Consider the following 24,873-nt stretch of genomic DNA (forward strand, 5'->3'; position numbering starts at 1 on the left):
TTACACTGAGTACTTTTTAAAATACTAGTGTTTTCTATTAGTATTAACTAAGGCAAGCTCATTGGCTAATTGGGTATTTTTGGCACAAATATATACTTTTTCAGAGAGCACCAAGGACTCCTCACTTCAGTCCTGAGCTACAAATATTTTCGTTAGCAGAGACATTTTTCCCTACGCATAGCAGATGAATTGATCTTCCACATATGCATGTTAAATAATGTAAGAAATATTTTTTTAAAAAAATGTATTTCTGACTATGTATAACTTAATTGAGTTTGTTTGTAATGCAAAGTGTGGATTACCTTGGTGGATGAGGCAAGAAATGCTGCCTAAAAAAGGCAAGCTGATGGGGACTCCCCAAGGGCTGAACAGTTAAGAGAAAGAAACTTAGGAACAACCTGTCCTAATCGATCAGATGGTTAAAAGTGGCAATTTGCAAGATTCTGTTAATATATCTTACAATAAAGTAGATTTAGCTTATCTAGTTGTAGTTCTTGTCACAATTGCCAGAGCAGCCAATCATCATCAATTAAATAAAATGATGCAGTGATTTGACCAGATTGTTTAATAGTTTCCTTATGTTTAACTCTATTACACTGTTATATATGCCTTTGTTTTGTATCTTTGTACTTTGTGAACAAAATTGTTCCTCTTTTTTGGCTTGTTTATGATAAAAAATTATGAGCAATATTTTGTTTAATATTTCAATTAATACTTACATTTTCTGCCAATCCACATTAAGTGACAAAATATTAATTTACACAGAAGAGTCTTTAAAGGCATTGTCTACTGGCTGCCATACTCTAAATAAATAAATTCTGGCTGCTTGATGTTTTCTATATAATGGGGGTTCACCTCCATTACGTTTCCCTGTTTAGTTTTGTTTCTTCATATTTAATCTCTATGGAACTTACATAAAACAATGTTTTAATGGGGAAAAAATGAGGTTTTCAGAGCTAAATAAATAAAAAAAGAACTGTTATATGTTAAAAGGAAGTATAACTATACATATAATTTCTTTCTCTCTTTTTTGCTTTTTTGCTTTTAAAGTAATGTATGCCTATTGTTTTATCAAAGTTCTTTACAATATACAGTATTTGAATATAAATTCCTATAAATAAATAATCTTATGCTGTGGAAATCTCACAAATTCAATATCTTTGGTTTTTTCAATGGTAAATAAATGTCATTTTCAGGACATTGTTGTTTTTCATTTTTTTAAAAAAAAGGTATTTTTTTCACCCATGTACATTTGTTTAATAAATATGAATCTGTCTGATAAATAAAATATATGGTTTTGCCAGGTGTATGGTTTTACTTTACATGTATGATTAATATTCAGAGTTTTCCCTGTAAATGAAATACATTTAGATTGGGATATCCAACCTTACTAACTTTAACACTTCAACTCCTAGAATTATTCAGCCAGCCATGCCAGCAGTTGAAGTCCATAAGTCTTAAAGTTTGTAAGATTGAATACCCCATGCTTTAGATCCTTCTGGCTCAAAGAATCATTTGATCAAGGGCAAAAAAGTCTGAGAGGACACAATTTTTAGTGTTATGAATGCAGCAAGAAGACCAGGAGAGCATTCAATATTGGTCATGGCCGGGAAAAAAAATATAGGAAATTATTTTCCACTCCCATAGAGACATGGTTGTGATTACTCCATTCTTGTGTCAGACTTTGCATACAGACACACACACACAAAATTGTATAGTGAGATCTTTAATTATATAGACATGGATCAGAGGAAAAAAAGAGGGAAAGAATCAGAATACCAAAGTCAGAATCTGATTATGCAGTTGTCAAGCTCTTAGGTTAAACGAGAGTAATAATAATAATAATAATAATAATAATAATAATAATAATAATAATAATAATAATAATAATAATAATAATAATAATAATAATCATCTTGTTATTAGTCTGGCAGACTGGCACAACTAAGATTCCTGTAGATTTGCAACAAGCAAACTAGCAAAGAAACAAAAAAGCAAAAAAAAAAGTTTACTCAATTCAGAAATATAGGTGTAATTTTGGAATGCATTAGTTTGAACCTTTCTGTGTATATAGATTATGCAGTGAATCATAGACCGCTATAAATAGATAACATTTTACCTCAACCTTTAAATTAAGAGAGAGAGAGAGAGACGATGTACAATTAAGAGATTCTAGAAAAATATTGTTGTACCTAGTATCTTTAGAAAAATGAATGTTCAGCCCCTTTGACAATACTATAAGGGTTAACATAGTGAACTAGAACCAAGTGCAAATCCACATTTCAACTACAAGTAGCATAGTTACTAATATACCATGTTAAGTTGTTGCTTTGAGAGTGGAATTAGCTGAAGGAGTATTGTGTATATTGCTTTGAGTTCCTTGAGAAATTCTAGGATATACATCTCATGTATGATCCATCTGTCCATGTTCTGGGACTTTTAAAGGTAAAGGTAAAGGTTCCCCCGCACATGCATGCTAGTCGTTTCTGACTCTAGGGGCCGGTGCTCATCTCCGTTTCAAAGCCGAAGAGCCAGTGCTTGTCCGAGGACGTCTCCATGGTCATGTGGCCGGCATGACTAGACGCCAAAGGCGCACGGAACACTGTTACCTTCCCACCGTAGTGGTCCCTATTTTTCTACTTGCATTTTTACGTGCTTTCGAACTGCTAGGTTGGCAGAAGCTGGGACGAGTAACAGGCGCTCTGGGACTTTTACACTATTATTATTCCTATTCCATAATTTTTAAAAATGCCTTACAACATACAACTGTTAAAATGGCTTACAACTATCTTTATGATTGATGATTTTGAAGAAACAAACACTAAAAGAAAAGAGAGCTTGGAAGGGATGAAACATTGGTCAGTGGCAGAATGAAGTGATCAGAATACCTGCAGAATTGTAGAATTTCAAAAGTAAAATGATGTTTGACCCAGTGTCATTCAAAACACGGCAAAGTTTGCAAGGTTTGGAAGGAACTGCTTGCAAACTGCTGGAAAGATTCAATGTTAATAGTCCCTTAAAATGTTTAAAACATTTATGGTGAAAGCATTGAAGCAATTTACCTTTCTTTTTCTTTCTTTTTTTTTTTTTTGCTTCTAATATGGATGTACCATATTGGCTTTAATGTTAAGTACATGATTAAGAACAAACAGCATTGAGAAGATTAACTGCTACATTAATGAAGCCATTTACATTTTCCAGGGTTTCCTTTGTGTGCATTTTTCTTTATTTCCTGTGCCTAAGATTTTTATCAGGTGATTTAGCCTTTTTGAAAATAAATAATTGTAGTTACGCTTAAGTACAGCTTTTCTGCACTGGATTTGCTTTGTTACTAACAGGGCATCTAAACACAATATTGCAAGCATAATTACATCTACATTTTAGCTTAATGAGTAGCTAATGCTCATTGCCTAATTTTGGCAATTGTGTATTTATGATCTGTAGAATGGGAAAGTACTGTCATTTCATAAAGTGGTATGTATTTTTTAAAACACATTTTTTCACTGTTTAGAAATTTCAACATTACATAGCAAGTCTGAATAATATTGTGTTTATTTACTCAGTTGGTTGTGATAAAGAACTAGACAAGGCTCTTCAAGAATAAGTTGTTGAGTTCATTTTCAGGAATGAAAATTAATGTACATACTCACATTCTTGATGATTCTTGACATTTCTGCTTTTTAAAAAAAAACATTACAAATTAAAACAAAATTAGTACCTCTTTTTGTTGTTGTTGTTAGTTGCGAAGTCGTGTCCGACCCATCGCAACCCTATGGACAACGTTCCTCCAGGCTTTCCTGTCCTCTACCATCTTCTGGAGTCCATTTAAGCTCACACCTACTGCTTCAGTGACTCCATCCAGCCACCTCATTCTCTGTCGTCCCCTTCTTCTATTGCCCTCAATCTTTCCCAGCATTAGGCTCTTCTCCAGTGAGTCCTTCCTTCTCATTAGGTGGCCAAAGTATTTGAGTTTTAGCTTCAGGCTCTGGCCTTCTAAAGAGCAATCAGGGTTGATCTCCTCTAGGACTGACCGGTTTGATCGCCTTGCAGTCCAAGGGACTCGCAGGAGTCTTCTCCAGCACCACAGTTCAAAGGTCTCAATTCTTTGGCGCTCAGCCTTTTTTATGGTCCAACTTTCACTGCCATACATTGCAACTGGGAAGACCATAGCCTTGACTATACGCACTTTTGTTGACAGGGTGATGTCTCTGCTTTTTAGTGTGCTGTCTAGATTTGCCATGGCTTTCCTCCCAAGGAGCAAGCGTCTTTTAATTTCTTGGCTACAGTCCCCATCTGCAGTGATCTTGGAGCCCAGGAAAATAAAATCTGTCACTACCTCGATTTCTTCCCAATCTATTTGCCAGGAATTGAGAGGGCCAGGTGCCATGATCTTGGTTTTCTTAATGTTTAGTTTCAACCCAAGTTCTGCTCTCTCCTTCTTCACTCTCAACAAGAGACTCTTCAGTTCCTCTTCACTTTCTGCCATTAGAGTGGTATCATCTGCGTATCTTAGGTTGTTGATATTTCTTCTGGCAATCTTAATTCCAACTTTGGATTCATCTAGCCCTGCCTTTCTCATGATGTGCTCTGCATATAAGTTAAATAGGCAAGGCGACAGTATACAGCCTTGCCGGACTCCTTTCCCAATTTTGAACCAATCAGTGGTTCCGTGTCCAGTTCCCACTGTTGCTTCTTGGCCCGCATATAGGTTTCTCAAGAGACAAATAAGATGGTCTGGTACACCCATCTGTTTAAGGACTTGCCACAGTTAGTTGTGATCCACACAATCAAAGGCTTTAGCATAGTCAATGAAGCAGAAGTAGATGTTTTTCTGGAACTCTCTAGCTTTCTCCATGATCCAGCGTATGTTGGCAATTTGATCTCTCGTTCCTCTGCCTCTTCTAAATCCTGCCTGTACGTCTGGTAGTTCTCGATCCACATACTGCTGAAGTCTAGCTTGTAGGATTTTAAGCATAACTTTACTAGCATGAGAAATGAGTGCAATGGTGCGATAGTTTGAACATTCGTTGGCACTGCCTTTCTTTGGAATTGGAATGTAAACTGATCTTTTCCAATCCTGTGGCCACTGTTGAGTTTTCCAAATTTGCAGGCAAATTGAGTGTAGCACTTTTACTGCATCGTCTTTTAAGATTTTGAATAGCTCAGTTGGAATACTGTCACCTCCACTAGCTTTGTTGTTGCTCAGCTTTTCTAAGGCCCACTTCATTTCACATTCTAGGATGTCTGGCTCGAGGTCAGTGACCACCTCATTGTGATTATCAGGGACGTTAAGCTCATTCTTGTATAGTTCTTCTGTGTAATTTTGCCATCTCTTCTTAATCTCTTCTGCCTCTGTTAGGTCCCTGCCATTTTGGTCCTTTATCATGCCCATTTTTGCATTGAACGTTCCCTTCATCTCTCCAGTTTTCTTGAAAAGATCTCTGGTCTTCCCTATTCTATTGTTTTCTTCTATTTCTTTGCATTGTTCATTTAAGAAGGCATTCTTATCTCTTCTAGCTATTCTCTGGAATTCTGCATTCAATTGGGCGTACATTTCTTTTTCTCCCTTGCCTTTCACTGCCCTCCTTTCCTCAGCTATTTGCAAAGCTTTCTCAGACAGCCATTTTGCTTTCTTGCATTTCTTTTTCTTTGGGATGGTTTTGGTTGCTACCTCTTGTACAATGTTGCGAACCTCCATCCGTAGTTCTTCAGGCACTCTGTCTATCAGATCTAATTCCTTAAATCTATTTGTCACCTCTACTGTATACTCAACAGGGACATGATTTAATTCATACCTGAGTGGCCTAGCGCTTTTTCCTACTTTCTTCAGTTTAAGCCTAAACTTTGCAACGAGAAGCACATGGTCTGAGCCACAGTCAGCTCCTGGTCTTGTTTTTACTGACTGTATAGAGCTTCTCCATCTTTGGCTTCAGAGCATATAGTCAATCTGATTTCTGTGTTGACCGTCTGGTGATGTCCATGTGTAGAGCCTTCTCTTGAGTTGTTGGAAAAGAGTGTTTGCTATGACATTCGTATTCTCTTGACAAAATTCTATATGCCTGTGCGCTGCTTCATTTTGTACTCCAAGGCCAAACTTGCCTGTTATTCCGGTTATCTTTTGGCTTCCTACTTTAGCATTCCAATCCCCCATGATGATAAGGACATCATTTTTGGGTGTTAGTTCTATAAGGTGCTGTAGGGCTTCATAGAACTGGTCAATTTCATCCTCTTCAGCACTGGTGGTTGGGGCATAGACTTGGACTACTGTCATATTGAATGGTTTGCCTTGGATTCGAACTGAGATCATTCTGTCATTTTGAGGATTGTATCCCAGTATTGCTTTTCCTACTCTTTTATTGACTATGAAGGCTACTCCATTTCTTCTGAGGGATTCTTGCCCGCAGTAGTATACCTGATGGTCATATGAATTAAATTCACCCATTCCTGTCCATTTTAGTTTGCCGATACCTAAGTTGTCGATGTTCAGTCTTGTCATCTCTTTTTTGACCACGTCCAGCTTTCCTTGATTCATGGATCTTACATTCCAGGTTCCTATGGAGAAAAAATCTTTACAGCATCGGACTTTCCTTTCCCCACCAGATACATCCACAGCTGAGCATCCTTTCTGCTTTGGCCCAGTCGCTTCATTCTTTCTGGCGCTACTAGTATTAGCCCTCTGCTCTTCCCCAGTAGCATATTGGATGCCTCCCGACCTGAGGGGCTCATCTTCCAGTGTCATATCGTTTTGCCTTTTGGTACTGTCCATAAGGTTTTCGTGGCAAAGATACTGGAGTGGGTTGCCATTTCCTTCTCCAGTGGATCACGTTTTGTCAGAACTCTCTGCTATGACCTGTCCATCTTGGGTGGCCCTGCACGGCATAGCTCATAGCTTCATTGAATTACGCAAGCCCCTTCGCCACGACAAGGCAGTAATCCATGAAGGGGTTAGTACCTCTATGTTTAGTGAAATCTACCATGCATTTTTACTGTTCTAGTTTTTACTAAGTTCAAGGTTCTTCCATTATTACTTGTGCTCTATTAGTTTACATACATCTTTAACTAACTCTAAATAAGGTATTTTTCTCCTTGAGGTAATTAATGACATAATTGTACTAATGGTATATTAATTAGAGTGAATTATAAAATATAACATACATTATTGATTCTAGAGCAGGATCATTATATAATAATCATATATTTTAAATAGATGGCAAAACTGAAAATGCACGAATCCTCAAGGAATAATAAGATAATCACAAGTATTTAAATAAATCAATGGCATTAGCATATATTAAATTGGCTGATTCTGGACTTTAGTTTTCTAACTTTTCACACTAAGTAATACTGGTGATTCTGCATTGACGATTTTAGAAGTTCCCATTGAAGAGAATATAAGTGTCTCAGGATTGAATTGTGGCATTCTTGAGATCGGTTGTTTGCGGGGGTGGGGTCAGGGTGTGTTTGGTTTTTATTCCCCTCTGTCTGCTGGATGGTTGCAGCAGGTTTTGGTCACTTCACATCGGCACTTCTTCTGGGCTCAGCAGAAGTGCCAGGATCAGTGCTGAGCTCCAGCCAATGTACCACAGGTGGTACCCGTACCACTGGTTGAAAAGCCCTGTTTTAGATTGTACATTTTAGGAAATGGTGGTCTAAAGTGCAAGCACCTTCTTTAAATTAAATCTCAAATAACTTTCAGTTATGATCCTGATCCTAAACATTGGGATTAGGAACCACTATGTTGATGGTGAAAGGAACCACTAGATCAAAAACTCCATCAGGTAGAATTTCATCATGTTGATGTTGAAAGGAACCAGCTAGATCAAGAATCAGTTTTTTATTGGGTCCCCAACATGCTTCAATTTCTGCTAGAGCAACAAAGATGGAACTGTTCCTCAGAGCTCTAAGGTAATGAAGAGAACAGCTGTCTTAAAATTCAGATTATTCAGGAAAAACCACATGCTGATTTTCCATTAAGGGATTGAAGAGCTACACCAATGCTGATTTTGGTGGTTTCAGACAAATAATTTGCTGTATCCAAATTTACCTTTGGATAAATCTATCTGTTTTATGAGCCTTACACAGTAGTAAGTTTCATTTGAAATATAACAAGATAGCTTAAAAGGATGGTTTTGGCTAGCAGTCAGGGTATCTTCAATGGAGTCCAGTGTAACTGTATTGTGCTATTATGTTTGAATTTTTGTAATTCCTCTAATGTGGTAGTGTAAACGTGCTTGCTAGGTAGTACTTCCATGGGCTCAAATTATCAATATCTAGATAGCTATGTTCATGTGACACATGCATCAATATTCATTGAACAAATATGACTTTAAAGCAAGTTACAGAATGGAGAAGAAACTGAAGGCACAACCAGAAATCATTTACATTATCTTCTCCTGCCATGTCAAATGAGAATGTGCAATTATGTCAAAATGGCCATTATAAATATTCGGCTTTCAATACATAAAGTATGGGAGGCTCCCTAAGAATTAAACAGAGAGCTGTCAATTATATTATAAATTATTTGCATATATCATTTAACCTGTGTAGGCAAACTCCTTCTACCTGGTATTGAAACAAATTAAATGTCTTATGGGACATGATAAACAGCAGTTATGCAATGTTTTACAAAGCATTATGTATGTCGCTATAACCGCCTTTGCTGATCTGTAATATTTGTAATTTATGAACTTAAGTTAATCACTGTTAGAATCCATCTGAGATAGTAAATTTTATAGTATTTTAAAATGGAGAGTGCTTGTGAAATGATATTTGATGATAGTGTGATGGAATGTAGTGGGGAAGGGATGCATTCTAGAGGAGCAAGAGGTGAGTCAGCCCAGAAATTAACTGTGAGAGAAAGAGGGTGAAGTCAGCCCCTCTCTAATAGTTCATATAATATATTGTAGATATATGACAAGATTTTGTATATAGGAATGAAATAATAAAGAAGACAGGTTGGAAGAATTGCCCTGTGGGGCCTGACATATAGCATTTTTTAAAAAAAAATCAAATAAAAATTTAAAAGGATACTTTGAAAACAATTTTAAGTAATAGATTTTCCTCATACCATAAATTTAGTCTGTATTTATTGGATCTGATTGTAAATTGCAAAGATAATATCTTTTAAATGTATAAAAGTAGGCAACATTTTGCATTCTTTGATATGTGAATTCTAGGAACTACTTTTAGATCTTATAAAAGGTTTAAACAATCAACTGAACAGAGAATGTAACAAACTTGAATTAAAATGTGTTTAATCAAAATTAAAGAATTGCAAAATACATTGTCCATTTACACTTTATCGGCATGACACAACTAGCAAAATCTATAAACTTCTGAATTTTGTTCAACATTGCACTTTCATAACATATTTTGTGTCATTTACAGTAAACAGTCAATCATTTTAATTTAGGAAATAAGACTAAAATAATGTTGCATAAAATTGCCCAGTGCTTTTTTTGTAAAAGAAAAAGGTGCCGGAACTCACAGATGTCATACAACCCGCCTTGCCTACCCTACAAGGTTCTATCCAAAAAAGGTGCCGGAACTCCGTTCTGAGCGTTCTATGAGGAAAAAAGCCCTGAAATTGCCAATATTCCATATCTCTTGGTCTCCCAATCCATTTACAACTTTTTCAAATCAAAACCCTTTTGTGCTTTTTGTCAATTGTATATTATTTTAAATTATTAAGTCTCTTTAAAATTTATTTAATCCACTCACAACATGTCAAATTAAGCTTGCCATTTTGAAGTAATATTCATAAAGTATCTAAATCAAACATTTCTAAATGTGAAAAAGTGAATTTGGTTTGCTCAGTGTTGTTATGAAAGGCTGTGTCACTGCTGAGAGCAAATATGTCATTTTCCTCAACTCCTGATGCTCAAACCCACAGGAGACAAATGTTTTACAATCCCCTCACAAGGAACTGCCACTCAGAGCAATTGTGGGTGTTCTCCCATTCTCCAGAGAGATTCAAAAGACTGATCTACTTGCCTTTTTCCCCTTCTTCTTCTGGCAGTTGTTGTCTCCATTGATTTGCAGAGATATCTTCAGTCAGTCATGACCTACATCTTTTTTTAAAGTTAATCTCTCTCCCCCCTCCTTGTGTACACACACACACAGACACACACACCAGGCAATATTGGAATACTTTTTTTTTCACCAAGTAGCTTGACTGAAACAATTGGTACTGATGCATTATTGACACAGTTACTATTTCTGCCAGGTTTTTCCTAATAAGATAATGTAACATGGAAAAATATATTAAATAAGACTATTTTCTTCAGATTCAGCTGTTAATGTCTATAGTATTTCTCCAAAGTATGGAATTAACAATCTTGAAACACGTCAGTGAAGATATAAAAACTAAGGAGGAGCCAAGGTTGTACACTAGCAGCTTTTGAAATCAAACCTACATGCTTAAAGCTAAATATAATAAGGTGGTGCAAATTTTCAAAGAGGTCTTAATATTCTCTGAGACTTTGTAATGGCTTGGTGTTCAGAGTGAAGTGTGTCTCCCTTTCAGTGCTTCACTGAAAGAAATGATTACTGGAAATAAACAGTCTTGGAAATTTTGGAAGAGAGGATTTTAGTACTTGGTAAAACTGCCTGGTCTCCCTTTACAGATTAAAAGGAAAGGGTGGTGGTTACTTGTATCTCTCTTAGCTTTTGTAGCGTTAGAACAGGGGTGTCAAACTCGCAATGTCATGTGATGTGTTGCAACGTATCATGACTTTTTTGCCATTGCCGGCAATGGGGTGGGCACGGTTATACTATGATGCATCCGGTCCGTGGGCCAGCAGTTTGACACCCCTGGGTTAGAAGGTGTTGTTTATGCTTCTGGCCACCCAGTATGAGATTATTTAGCTCACTGTGGCTGTGTATTGGGTTAAGAGTGGGGAACTTTGACCTGGGCAAAGGTTGACAGGAGGCTTTGTCTGGAAGCCTTCCATAATTTAGCTCTGAATGGAGTTGGAAACCCTAATCAGAACAGGTATGCAGTTTGGAAGTTCTGTTGGACTCTTGGCTCTTGATTAATGAGCAGGTGGCAATTATGAGCAGGAAAGTCTCCACACACCAATTGCATTTTTTGCTGGAGGAGAGTCTATTTGTGAATAGTCACCTCATTTGGACTGTTACAACACACTCTATATGGGGTTACTCTTGAAGGCAGCTCAGAAGTTACTACTGGCATCCAGAGAGACAACAGTTTAATTCAGAAATTTATAGGAATAAGAAAACAGAAATGTAGAAAATATAAACTAAGTATTCATCTTTGTAGTACACTTCCAGAAGCTAAGATAAGAAGCATGTAAGAAAGCAAGAAAGTGTTGAAATCTGCTGGGTATATATTTTGTGCTAACTTTCCCATTAGCTTAGAAGCTGACAATCTTGTTATGGTTCTCATTCCTGAAATAAATGTAGCTTTTGACTATGTTTCTCCAAGTCTCTGATGCGTCAAATATCTAATTTCTTCTTGTAGTCTTCTCACAGAATGTTTTAGTTTTTTGCTAAATCTAAAAACTCCAAAAAAATTACCTTGCCATTATTCTTATGATTATTTGTTAATAAGATCCTTCCTAATCTGAAAGAATGTTTACAGTACATACATATCCAGTATCTTCTTGTTCATGGTGAGCAACATCATATGAAACATGCAAAAGATAAGAAAAGGCAAGGAAAAGAATTTAAGGGCATAACATGAGTAAAAAAACAGCTAAATAAACTGTATACCAACACCATACAATATATTTGATACTTTTCTGTCTTACAAGCCATACGTGCTTGTACTCTGTTGCCTTTTGTCTTTCAGTGCAAAAAGTTTATATTTTATTTATTTATATAAAAGATTTATATGGTTGCCTATCTTAAAATATTGAATGAGTAATATTACATGAAAATATACTGTAACATGGAGATTACATTAAAACAATATATTTCATGTGCAGCCAGAATAAAATACATATAATGTGGCCCTTTATCTGAAAAAAGCAATACAGTTGAGAAATGCATATGTGAATCTGATTGGGATAAGATATATGATCTGCATTTATTTTATTGATGTCTTTTATACTGTTACACTATGATATTATTACTGTTTTTATTTTATATTTTGATATGGCCTAATAACTAGTCAATTATTTACCACTAGTAGTATTATGAAGAATAAGGTGATTATCACATCCAACTGTATTTTCCCCTTTTTCAGAGTGGAAAAAAAATGAGTCGTTGTTGGAAAAGTTTAGTAGATTTAGGAGGGCCAGAGAATTAAAATTTAATCCTGATAAGATAAAAATGCTTTAGACAGAGAGATATTAAAAAGAAAATGAAGTACATTCCAAGCTTAGTAGGAAATAAGTTGTCATGGTTACATGATTAGGGCAAAAGGGAAGCTTCTCCTTCCTCCCTATCTCTGTCTTTCATTATTTGTACTAAAAAACAACAACTTAATCCAACCATCAACATGGATTAGAAATGAGGGTATTCAGGTTTGAACAGAGGTATGCTGGCTGCATCACAACTAATTCTAATGCTAACTAATATTAGAAACATTTGTTAACATCAAATACAAGGAACAATGGAGTATGTTCAGGACATAAAAACCTCACATAAATTCATTTTAAGACATCGGAACTGATTATGTTTCTACTTTATATGTATGGATGGATTGATAGGTGGATCATGCACTATGTCTGGGATCCAAATACAATATTTCAAAGTATTTTTAGTTTAATTTAATTTCAGAATATCTTACAGGATTTTTGATTTCTCTTTCTTTGTGCAGAAAACTCAAATCGTATATTTTTTCCTAAATAGTTCATTCAAGTGATTATACTTTTTCAGCATGTTGCAAGGTTACAAACTGACATATTATATAACTATGAACATTAACAGGAAACCACTCAACGCTAATTCTTGAATGAATTCTGATTGCATATTGCTGTGCATCTGTCTCTTGGTCATTTATGCATCTATTAAGCTGTACATGTAGTCCTTGACTTACAATCACAATTGGGACTGGAACCTTTGTCACTGAGTGTAGTGTTTATTAAGCAAGAAACATGTGACTACTTTACTGAAGTACCACAATCCCAACACTCCAGGTTGCAGTTGTTAATCAATCCCTGTTAAGCAGACAAAATCCCAAGTAAAAAGTTCAGGGATGTCTCAGGGGAAGGAGAGGCCCTGGGAAGCCTGGTGCAGGCTGTTCACAATTTGGAGCAGCTGCTTCAGTGCAACAAAAAGCTGCTATGAACTTCAGCTACTCCACAGCTCACTAGTGTGTGCAAATTCTTCCAAAGCCTGAGAAGCCTCAACCTGCTCCCTGGCCCACCAGACCTGGGAGGGCTTGGCTTGTGCTCTGGCTCACTAGCTCATACAAAGAGCTCCCTTGACATTGTCATTTTTCTCCAGCTACTGGCAGGCTCACCCAGCCCCTGTGAGGCACCACTTGCTTCCTGAGTCTGCCTTGCACCATTCTTCAAGCAGGCTTCATTGAGAATGTGCTGGTGGGCCAGGTTGGGTGGGGGGCATAGGCAAATGGGAAGAGCATCCCTTCAAGTCATGAGTATGGGTGGACTGCCAAATATCTGAAAACACCTGTCCCCAGGGGTATTGCAATGGCCATATTTTAGAGCAAAGGGCCTTTTGTTCAGCATCATCATAATTTAGAACAGTCATTGAAGAAATGCCCAAGTCAAAGACTACTTTTATTCTCAGAATGGTTATGTTTCTTTTTTATTGGTTTCCAACTATTTCTTCTTTCTTGGTTGGGATGGAGGGAAGGTGAGCTAGAAAGGTATTTTTTGACGTTATGTTCAATTTAGAAAACCTTACAATATTTTAAAATATTACGTTGAATTTAGGTTGTTAAAATTAAAATCTTGGTCAAATGAATTGTTGAAATGATAATAGAGACCATCAGGAAATCTATAGATCTAAATTGGACTGTATAATTTTAAAAAGTCTCATAAGAAAGCAATGACAGACCACCTCTGTCAATAATAAAATAATAATAATAATAATAATAATAATAATAATAATAATGATAATGATAATGATAATAATAATGATAATGATAATAATAATGATAATGATAATGATAATAATATTTTTTTCAGATGTTATCCCAAACAGATTCCACATTTTACATTTGAAAATCATGCCTGCTCAGATCATCTGCATTTAATTAAGTTATTAAATGTAATATTTATTAGTTAAAGTTTATTTATCCATTTGCACTTTATAATCATCCATATATAGTTTTGTGACAGTAGGAATCAAAGTTTTTCCATTGTCTCCTTCCAATAGTTGAATTAATGTATGTATAGATTTGATAGTCCAACAACAAACTAATCTGATCTGATTCTGACATATTGAGCATTTTGAGATTATTAACCTTTCACCTTAATTAGAAATTATTTGATACTCTGTTTTAAAAACAGTTTTTTAAAATGTCTAGGAATATAGTTTGCATCTGTGAAGCTTGTGCTAATAATAATATTGAACAAAAGCCAAATACTGTAGAAACGAATTCCCTAGTAACCATTTTGAATGAACAACTGTGCTTTCTTTTATAGATGAAAGGGAAGATGTTCAAAAGAAAACATTCACAAAATGGATAAATGCACAGTTTTCTAAGGTAAGAAAAATACTCATTTTGCATTAAAAAAAATAAAATGCAACTCATGAATAAATCATATTGTATAGTTATTATTTAAGGAGAACATTAACCAGAATGCTTTCAATCAGTATAGCTTTAGTTTGTGTTAGCTTTGCTGGTTGGTTTCCTTCCTTGAACAATTTTGTAGAAAATGAATGCAAAACCAAATGAATACAAAGTAACAAAAGTGTAATATGTGAAAAGATTCTGAATACGCCACTATTTTCCAAATGATCATTCCTTTTATAATATAACATATTATTTATGAATCACATTAGGTTTTGAAACAAAAATTGAGTTTTTGTAACCCAGTTGAGAGTCTTTATGTATTCACTTTGGAATAGTGAATAACAGAAATTTTTTAAAGTTAGAATCCATAGGTCAATTGTAATATGTTTATTAATTTTATTAATTAATATTTTTTCAGAGAAAATATTTCTGTGCTTAGGAATATTGAAAGGTCATGTGTCAAATGATTAAGAAAACAAACATTTAATTTATGTAATAAATTATAGATATAAGAAATTGTTTTGTTTGCAGGATTGAGTCTAGTGTGACTCATTGCTGTGGTTTCGAAAATGGTTCTGGTAAAATCAGTATAAAATGGTATGTTTTAATTGAAAACAGCGGTTTTTTGGGGGGGAATGTTGGATCTAAGCTAGTTCTTTTAAGGAACAATCTTTTACTTCTCAGATATGGATATTGTCTTCTTTGATTCTGAGAATGAACCTCCTTCGCCAGTATTACAAAGAAGCAGTAATAAAATATTGTCTCAATCATAGAAGTGTTTATTTGAGGATTGAAAAACAGAGAATAAAGTTGTAATAAAGACTAAGGGCCTCCTAGGTTCAACTGTAGTAATTCAGACTTAAAATTTGTCATGTCTTGTTTGTGCAAAATAATGTTTCACTATGAGCTTTTCACTATTGTTTGTATATTGCCTTGCAAATATAGTAAGAATGTACTATCAAAAAATGTTTGCATGAAGGTATATTTTAAATAATTCAGAATTCCCTTTTTCATATGTGTTATGGAATCCTAGAATTATTTCACTGACCAAGAAGTTGGGAGAAAGTGTAAAATATAGATATGCTACATGTTATGTATCTACATATACATACATACAGAGTACATAGCATACCTATTATATAGAGTGGGGAGGCAGGAAATGCTATGGATCCCCTCTCCTAAGGAGATTCTTCAGGAACAAGAAGAAGGATATATTCCATGGTGGCTCCCTCCCTCCCTTTGGAACATCATCCCCATGGAGATAAGATTGGCCCCCATTTTGACATTCTCTTGCAACACCCTGAAGACCTCATTTTGCCAATGGTCTGGGGACCCAGAGTAGGATGGAGCCCATCAAGTGGCTTATTTGATTGATTGATTGATATTTCTGGAAAGGATGTTATAGCTTGTTATTGTTTTTATATTAGCTTTTTATCTTTGTAAAACACCTGGAGTCACTGAGAGTAAGTAAATTTTTCTTAAATAAAATATGTTAGGAAAAGTTCTGCTTATGAAGACAATTCTTGATTGGATATTCTAAATTGAACATTCTAAACCGTATAATGTGTTGTGATTAACATTTTAGGTTAGATATTTCATTTATACTGTAGCTGCAGAGCAAAATATGCTGACAGGAGGGGTAAAATAGGATATAAATTTAACACAAATAAATTAATGTCACCTTATCAAAAATGTGGAAAGATACACCTGTCTATAATTGTTCAAAGTAACCAGTCTTTGCTATTAGACTTTTGAAAGCATATGATAGATCTAGAAATAAAGCTTTGGAGAGAGCGTGATTGATTATATAACCAATCAATTTTTCAAGAAAAGAAAAGGGGAAAACAGATGTACACTATAAATTGTGGCTTTTTAAAATAATTAAACTAGGGTAGAAAATGAGCGCCTGTTACTCGTCCCAGCTTCTGCCAACCTAGCAGTTCGAAAGCATGTAAAAATGCAAGTAGAAAAATAGGGACCACTACAGTGGGAAGGTAACAGCATTCCATGCGCCTTTGGCGTCTAGTCATGCCGGCCACATGACCACGGAGACGTCCTCGGACAAGCGCTGGCTCTTCAGCTTTGAAACAGAGATGAGCCCCGGCCCCTAGAGTCGGAAACAACTAGCACGCATGTGCGGGGGAACCTTTACCTTTTTAGGAAATGTAGTGCATTCAGACAGCAATATACCAAACTCTCAAAAGGTACATAGTTGTTAAATTCAGGAAGTAAATACCGCACAGAAAGCCATGCCAGTTGGGGGTTAAAAACATCATCTTGAAAACTGTAAAAGTTTTCTTAGGCAGACTTCGCAAACTAATGAAGGTGGACTGTTTTTCAAATGTTTCCTTCCTGTTGTCCCATGTATGGGTTCTGCTGCCTCTTTTCACATCAGTTTTAATCAGGGATGTCCAACTTTGGGAACTTGGGAACTTCAACTGGTGGATTCTGGGAATTCAAGTCCATAAGTCTTAAAGTTGCCAAGGTTGAACACCAGGGGTTTAAACTAACATAGAAGAATAGTTAAAGAATTAAACTTAAAAACCCATTTAACAATAATCAGACATGTGTAATAGAAAATTATTGTATCTTGAAGATATCTTGATAAAATGTAAATTCTTTTCTTTAACATACCCACAAAAACAAGCAAAGCTAATATTACCCCAGAGTAATTTATCAAGGAGAAATCTTTTTTAACTTATTCAAAGTGTCTTCTCTGTTAGTAATTCTAGTAATTAGCAGTAGAAATTATAAGAAGTTAATTATAAGGGTCATAAGACTGATTTTCGTGCTAAAGATAATTAGTCAGATTAATTTGCTTCAATTCTTCCTCATTTGTTCAGAGTTACCCTATGTTAAATAGCATAAAAACTTCAGTATTTTTACATCAGCTTTCATTCTAATAATAATGATTTTCTTTTTTATATTGAGTGTGTGCTTCTTTGAAAATAACTTTAATTTATAAGTATCTTGGAGGAACCAAAGCAACAAATTTAATATAGCTCTGCAGTATTGTGAATATGTCTGATTTGTATACATAGATATACTGCATAGTATTGCCACTATTATTACAGCTTATTGTGCCAAATCTAAACATCTTAAATTTTAAACTGTAAAAGGTGAAATAATGTTCATCCTGTTATATTTATAAACACAGAATACTGCATAGTATTGCCACTATTATTACAGCTTATTGTGCCAAATCTAAACATCTTAAATTTTAAACTGTAAAAGGTGAAATAATGTTCATCCTGTTATATTTATAAACACAGAAGGAGCAAAAAAAAAGATTTTGATAACTTTTTGTGCATATAAAGGTAACACAGGATACATTTTTGTATCTTTTGAAATACTACAGTTTTGAAATGGAAGAAGAGAAAGTAATTTTGCTACTGTCTATCTTCATCTGAGACTATGCAGCCTGTACATTTTATGAATTACAAGATAGAATATATAGAGAATAATATGTCCCTCCTCTAATTGTTGTTTTTATTTTTTGTCATTACTTTTTCATTATTGTTAGTCAATTTTCCATACAACAAAATGTAGTACAACAAGTAAACTGATTGAGAATCACCATAGACATTTAAACTGAATGGAATATATCCTGTACTATTAAATATACCTTCCTTCACTTATAGGTGACACCATCTTTTTATATAACATCTGTCAGGAAGTAATATGTGTAAAACTCACACCTATGAGTTCCAGATGAATATGGAGTTCATATGAAATATTAGTTATTATTCTGCATTAGTTTTCTTAAGCTTTCTATTCTGCAGCAAATAATTCTATTAAGACATATATTTTCCAATCATATAAAATATGCAAAATAGTTTGAATAATAAATCACTTAAATGGCTCAATCACTATGAAACCTTCCTGTTTTCTAGATGTTTTAGATTACAAATAATAATCTCAGAGGAAAAAAATACTGCATCAAAACCATGCACAATATCTTTATCTCTTCTGTGTACTTTTAATACTCATACATTATGTGATAAACAAAATTTGAGGTTTCATTTGTACATACATTAATTAGTGTATGCGCTACTTTCTGTAAATATACATTATTCATGTTCTATCTGTAAAAATGGTATTAACTGATAACTCTATTATTTAATGAAACTATTGTGTGTGGGAGTGCCAATAAGCTATTCAGTTATATCTTCATACAGACTAAGTGTTGTTATAATTTTCCTTCAATTCGTCTTGTAGAGAATTAGCCTAAACTTCTTATTTTTTCCTCTGATTTATTGATAACTATGCAGAATTATAGCTTAGACAATTAAGTAAATCTTTCTTATGAGCAAGTGATTTTCTTTTATGATCTTTCAGGAAGAGAAAACAATAAGCCATCTACAGATTTGTTCCATAAATAAGATTATGACTGGCTATAAAAAAAATCTAAAATCAATATTAGGACAATATATTTAAAAGAGAAAGAAAGAAAGAGAGAGAGAGAGAGAGAGAGAGAGAGAGAGAGAGAGAGAGAGAGAGAAAGAAAGAAAAAGAAAGAAAGAAAGAAAGAAAGAAAGAAAGAAAGAAAGAAAGAAAGAAAGAAAGAAAGAGAATTTCTTAGTTCTGTATAGCTCTAAATTCTTAGGGTCCCTGAGAGAAGAAAAACAACAAATGAAGAAACAAAACCCATGGAGTTAATTTTAGATACTTACTAGACAACCCATGTCTTGTTGAGTTATTATTTCATATATATTTCCTTACCAGATTCCTTTCCCATCCCCTCAGAACTCTACAAATATATTAAGAAAGATGCAAAAGGCCTCGCAAGGACCTACTTTTTTTCCCCAATCAGGCCTACAGTCAAGACAGAGATACCCTTTTAGGCAGTGAAAGAAAATCATGAGGGATTTACATATTCTACTTCATTTGTCATCTGGAAATTGCAGGTTGCACTGTCAAAAGCAGCATTAAAAAAGTATTACGGATAGTACTCAACATACGACCACAGTTGGGACTGGAATTTCCATTGCTAAGCAATGTGGTTAAAACATGCTAAAGCATGCTAAGCATCACTTAGCAACTTGAATCCCAACACTTCACATTGCAATGGTAAAGCAAATTCCACTGGTCATTAGCTGAGGACCCACCCCAATCCAACTCTTTTCTGTCTCAATAAAATAAGGCAAAAGGTTTTGCCATGTGATGCACTGTTTTGTGTAAATAATGTTTACAGACCCAAGAATTATAATAGTTTATAAGTAATCGGTAAATAACATGATATGCATTTTAATATATTTCTCTATGAATGAGAAGTGCTAATATCTGAATTTCAATTTTGTAGGCTATTAAATATTTCTTTCATTTTTTAATGTTCTATGGCATTAGATTTCAAACACAAAAATCAATGTCAGTTTGGCCAACATTTTTCATGTCAAAATCTAGCACCCTTGTGAGGCACAATAGGAGAAAAAATAGTTAACTCTTAAATAAAGTCTTTTAACAAAATTAAAATCTAATTTGACTTTCAGTGATTTGAAAAGAAAAGTACATCTTTCACACACACAGCAACATTTTTGCAATATGTGAAATACTAAAATTTAGTTATGAAACTTTACTGTTTATTCCAACATTGCATTTTTATTGTTAAGATGGCAAAATGCAATTCCACAGTTTGCATCAAGACAATTATTAATAGAAGGATTTATGGCTCCTGTGAAAGAATCAGATCACTCAATATAGTTTATGAACAACCTTATAATCATCACCACTTGGGTATCTCTCATTTACACTGCAAAGCGGATCTAAGCATTGGCTTAATGTTCCCAATTAAATGATTAAATGGTGCAGAGTTTTTACATTATACTAAATTGAAGCCTTCACAGTGATCGATTGCTTGGATCAACTTCGATCTGAGTATTTCCTTGTTGGTATATTTTGGAAGATCAAGGAGATTAAAACATGTATGAGATACTGGAAGATATCCATCTCCACCTCCAGTTGGTTGGAAAATAAGATTAAGGCTCTTCATTCCAAGTATAGGAATAAGATCACTCCCTGTCAAAAACAACAAAAACTGTTTCTTCTTTTCCAGTGGTAACTCATGAAAAACTTCCCAAAACAATTTAATTGTTGGATGTTCTGCCCAATATTCTCCTTTGTATTGAGTATTCTTCTCTAGTTCTTTCCAATCATAGTTTGTGTTCCCAATCACCATTGCTTGCAGTTCATTGGGCTCAAACAGCTGAAGAACTTTACCACCACACACTTTGTGAAAGCCTTCATGGAATGCATCATAGAGAGAAGCCACAGATTTATTGAAGATGTAGTCCACCTAGGCATCCACAAACTCTTGCCTATTCTGTTTGACAACGGGGATATCAGCACCATTTGGAATTAGCTCTTTAACTTCTGTGGCCCCAAATTTTTCTACCATAATTGTAAAGTTGAGGCAGAAGGTATCTTCCACATCATCTTCTGGATAATCTAGCAATTGTTGCATACTCCTGCCAACATCAGGCATTAACTCTTTGAGGTCTTCCAGGGAAAGTTTCTTATTCAGTAGCTTCTTATATAAAGCCAATGGAAAGTGAAGTTCTACAATAGTAAAATTATATATTGCTAGTCCGCAAACAACACCAGTCAGGTGAATCAAGTCACTGTCTTCAAAGGTCTTATCTGAGAACCAGATCAGTCTCGAATCTTCATTATATCTAAACATTCCATACTTGGGATCTAACAGTTCTCTCATAATAAGTAGGAAAAATTCTTTGCGGCCTCCACCTGCATCAACAGCTTCCTCACCTACAAAAATAACCTTGAGAGGTTTCTTGTAATCTAGATTTTTTGTTTTGCTTAGAACTTCCATGGCATCCCACACAATATTTTCTCTGCGCACAATTAAGATCAGACATGGATTGACAGATTCAAATACTGGGAGAAAAATAGATGGGAAATTCTGTCTGTGAGCCTGATCAATAGCCATCTGCATCTGCAGGACTGCATCTGTTTGCAAGAGTGTTGTCTTTGGCTGAGCGTCAAATATGAAAGGATAGGTGCAAATTGTAACTGGTCCATCTGACACCATTCCATATGCCTGCTGCTTGATCCAGCTGAAGTAGTCATTTCTTATATCAATCAAATCCTGTATTTCATGTATGTAGAATTTATCATATTGTATTATCTGCCCGCCTCTTTCATTCACCCTATGTAATATTTCCAAAACTTTGAGCGAAGCATGTAGGCAGCTTGCAAAGATTCTTTGCTCTGAAGCAGGGATACCCAACTTGTACAGTTTCAGAAGATGGACTACAACATCTTTGTAAAGTTCCACTATTCTGAGGAACAATGGAGGTTCCAATATAGACCCCCAGTTTTCAAGTACTTTCAATGGAACTTTTTCTAGATTCACGATAACAGTTGCAAATGGAATAGCCAAAGTCATGTAATTGCTTGCTTCGTTCATCAAGGGGCATTCTGGAAGTGTTAGAAATAGTCTTAATGCTTCCACATCAGGCAAGGAGCTGGTCAGCTTAGGAATAAGATTCTTCTCCAAGAAGCTGGCTGCCACCTGCTGAGATGTGTGGGTGTTCTGACTGTACAAGTTTGTGAAATAAAAGCCTCGCAGCATAGCTGGCTCAGGAATTCTGGGAGTTGAAGTCCACGAGTCATAAAAGAGCCAAGTTTGCCTACCCCTGATTTAGGCAACCAGCAGAAGAAAACTTTGTCTATTTCATTTGCTATCTCCACGGAGAGTCTCCCTGCACCTGAAGACAAACAGTTTATTAATCTCTGAATAAAAGCTTCGTTCACAGTCCAGATTTGTTTTGAAGCATTTGGATATCTGAAGTCATCTGCTGGTACCAAATCCTGTGGAGTAACATAATGTAAAAAGCTTTGGTCTCCACCAGAAAAAATCCTCTTTACACAAAAATAATCTTCACCATCTGAATTCAGTGGAATTTGGCCACTGTATGGAAGCGAATTTCCTTTAACTGGAAAGGGACTTTTCCTATTACTGGTTGTTCCCATGCCTATCTGTCCATTCCCTCCAAGACCAAAAGAGTAAATTCTTCCAGTCATAGGAACAAATGCAGGTGTGTGCTGCCTTCTACAGGCAATTTGTGTGACAATGTTCCCCATAAGTTCAAAAACTTTTCTGGGGTTTATCTCATGCGCAGTAGAGTTATGGCCTAATTGCCAGTAGCCTCCAGCTCCAAAAGTAAACACTCCACCTTCCTTTGTAAGGGCTGCAGTATGATCTTCTCCACAGGAGATATAAACAATTTTTTGGGATCTTAGTGACTTCAGAAGATTGGGGACGTATCTATCATTTTCATCATTAAGACCAAGTTGCCCAAATTTGTTTCGGCCCCATTCAAAGACTGCTCCAGAAAGAGTAAATACAAAGCTATGGGCACCGCCTGCTGCTATTTGGGCAAAAGGGATCCCTAATAAAGATTTGATTACTTGTGGAGATGCTTGCTTTTTATATTCATAACCTAATCCTAATTGTCCATACTTATTCTGACCCCAGGAAAAATCTTCACTTCCTTTAGAAAGTGCAAGGAAATGGAAGTAGCCACAGGCCACTTGTACAATTTGAATGTCTGATAAGCTTTTAATGTTTCTGGGGACTCTGGTATATTCCTCAGTGCCAGGTAAGCCCAGCTGCCCATCCACAGCAAAACCCCAGGCATAGACTTGACCCTTGTCATTTAATGCTAATGTGTGCGCTTCTCCACAAGAAACAGTGACAAGATTTTGAGCATCCAAGGCACCAACTTGCTCTGGTCGTTTTCTAGATTTTTCAAGGCCTAATTGTCCAAAATCATTACATCCACAGGTATACACAGTCCCATCATCCAATACAAATACAGTATGCCTCAGTCCACAGCCAACATCTTGAACTTTTCTGTTTACAAAGAAGCTGCATCTTCTGGGTTCCAGGACAATCTCTTCATCAATACCGCCCAATCCAAGTTGTTCAAAAGATGCATTTCCCCAACATAACATGCTGCAAGTCCTTTCAGTATTCTGCCAACTTCAATCTGCAAAAGCGTTCCACCAGCATTACACACTTAGGAGATATTTAAGATGATGTTGCCTTGAGTGCATAGCAGTATTTATGCTTTCATGTCAATAACTGCATGTACAATTTTAATTGCGGCCGCTACGCATCCCTTCCTTTCTCGGGAGTGACCGTGTTGAGGCTGCCTTCCAGCTGGGCTTACAAAAATCAATTCTTAAATAAATAAAATAAAATAGAGTATCTTTAGGTAAATAATAAAAATATTCTCTGAATAAATATTTCCTGGAGATTTTCATTTAATCCTCTGTTATTAAAAGAGGTGCCCTTTTATAGCACAGTGCAAGATACACCAATCTTCCTGGGAACATTCGCTTTATTTCAGAAGAAACAAAAAATAATTATTTTAGTTATTATTTATATATGGTGAGTATGAGGAACTGATAAAACAACAAGGTTTTTTTATCATGGGAAATCTCTTACTCTTATGAAACTTATTGTATTTTCCTTTCAGTTCAAACGATGTTTCCCTGTAGAAAGATTCTCCATAGTTTTGGTAATATTTCATAGAAGATGTATTGGGGGAAAAAAGAGAGAGGACATTATGAAAACCTCAGATATGAAGGTTTTGAACATAACTAGTAAACAGTGATCAGGGAAAGAAAATGCATCTCTGATTAAGCTATAATTGAGCTGTATTGCAAAGTTAATTAGTAATGTATATATGCAAAATTAAACTTTTCATCTTACCATGAGCCTAATGTATGTTTGACTTGTCAAAGTGCAAAGAGAAAAAAGAGTCTCCATTCCATTTTAGTGTAAGCTAACTTTTCTCCAAGAAATGTAGGCTGCAAGTTCAAAAAACTGTTCTATCAAATAACTAGAACTTGACAGAGAATTTTCATATATGAATCTTGGCATTCATTCCCTACAGTAAATATTGCAAGAAAAACACACATGCACAAACACAAACTAAGGGGAAAGAAGAAAGTTTAAAAAGCTCATCATATGAATTTGTATATTTTTTCATGAATTCAAATGATTATGTTAAATCTGAAATGACAACTTTGTGCACCAATCTTGAGCAGGGCAGGGCAATCCCAAGATAGCAGGTCCCCAGATTTTAAGTACCAAGCACCCACAGCCACTTGGTTTTACTAGGGTTGAGCTTAAGCCAGCTCCCCTGTATCTAAGCTCAAACAGCCTCTATGAAATG

The 24,873-nt window shown here is 35.4% G+C and overlaps 1 protein-coding gene and 1 pseudogene across 8 annotated transcripts in view; one reads left to right on the forward strand and one right to left on the reverse strand.

Moving 5' to 3' along the window:
- The window catches only part of DMD (dystrophin), a 906,062-nt gene that overhangs the window by 221,415 nt on the left and 659,774 nt on the right, over positions 1–24,873 (forward strand). For all 7 annotated transcript variants that reach the window (XR_014492555.1, XM_083362891.1, XM_083362889.1 and 4 more), the window contains one exon: positions 14,580–14,641. Coding sequence is in view for 5 of the 7 variants with exons in the window: in XM_083362891.1 (XP_083219017.1) it covers positions 14,580–14,641 (62 nt within the window). In the remaining 2 variants the exon portion in view is untranslated. The remainder of the gene's footprint in view (positions 1–14,579; positions 14,642–24,873) is intronic.
- Positions 20,400–23,644, reverse strand: LOC310640560 (putative E3 ubiquitin-protein ligase HERC4; annotated as a pseudogene). The gene has a single exon. The product of its transcript is annotated as a putative E3 ubiquitin-protein ligase HERC4 (transcript).

Source organism: Vipera ursinii (assembly GCF_947247035.1).
Source record: "Vipera ursinii genome assembly, chromosome: 4".
Lineage (NCBI taxonomy): Eukaryota > Metazoa > Chordata > Lepidosauria > Squamata > Viperidae > Vipera > Vipera ursinii.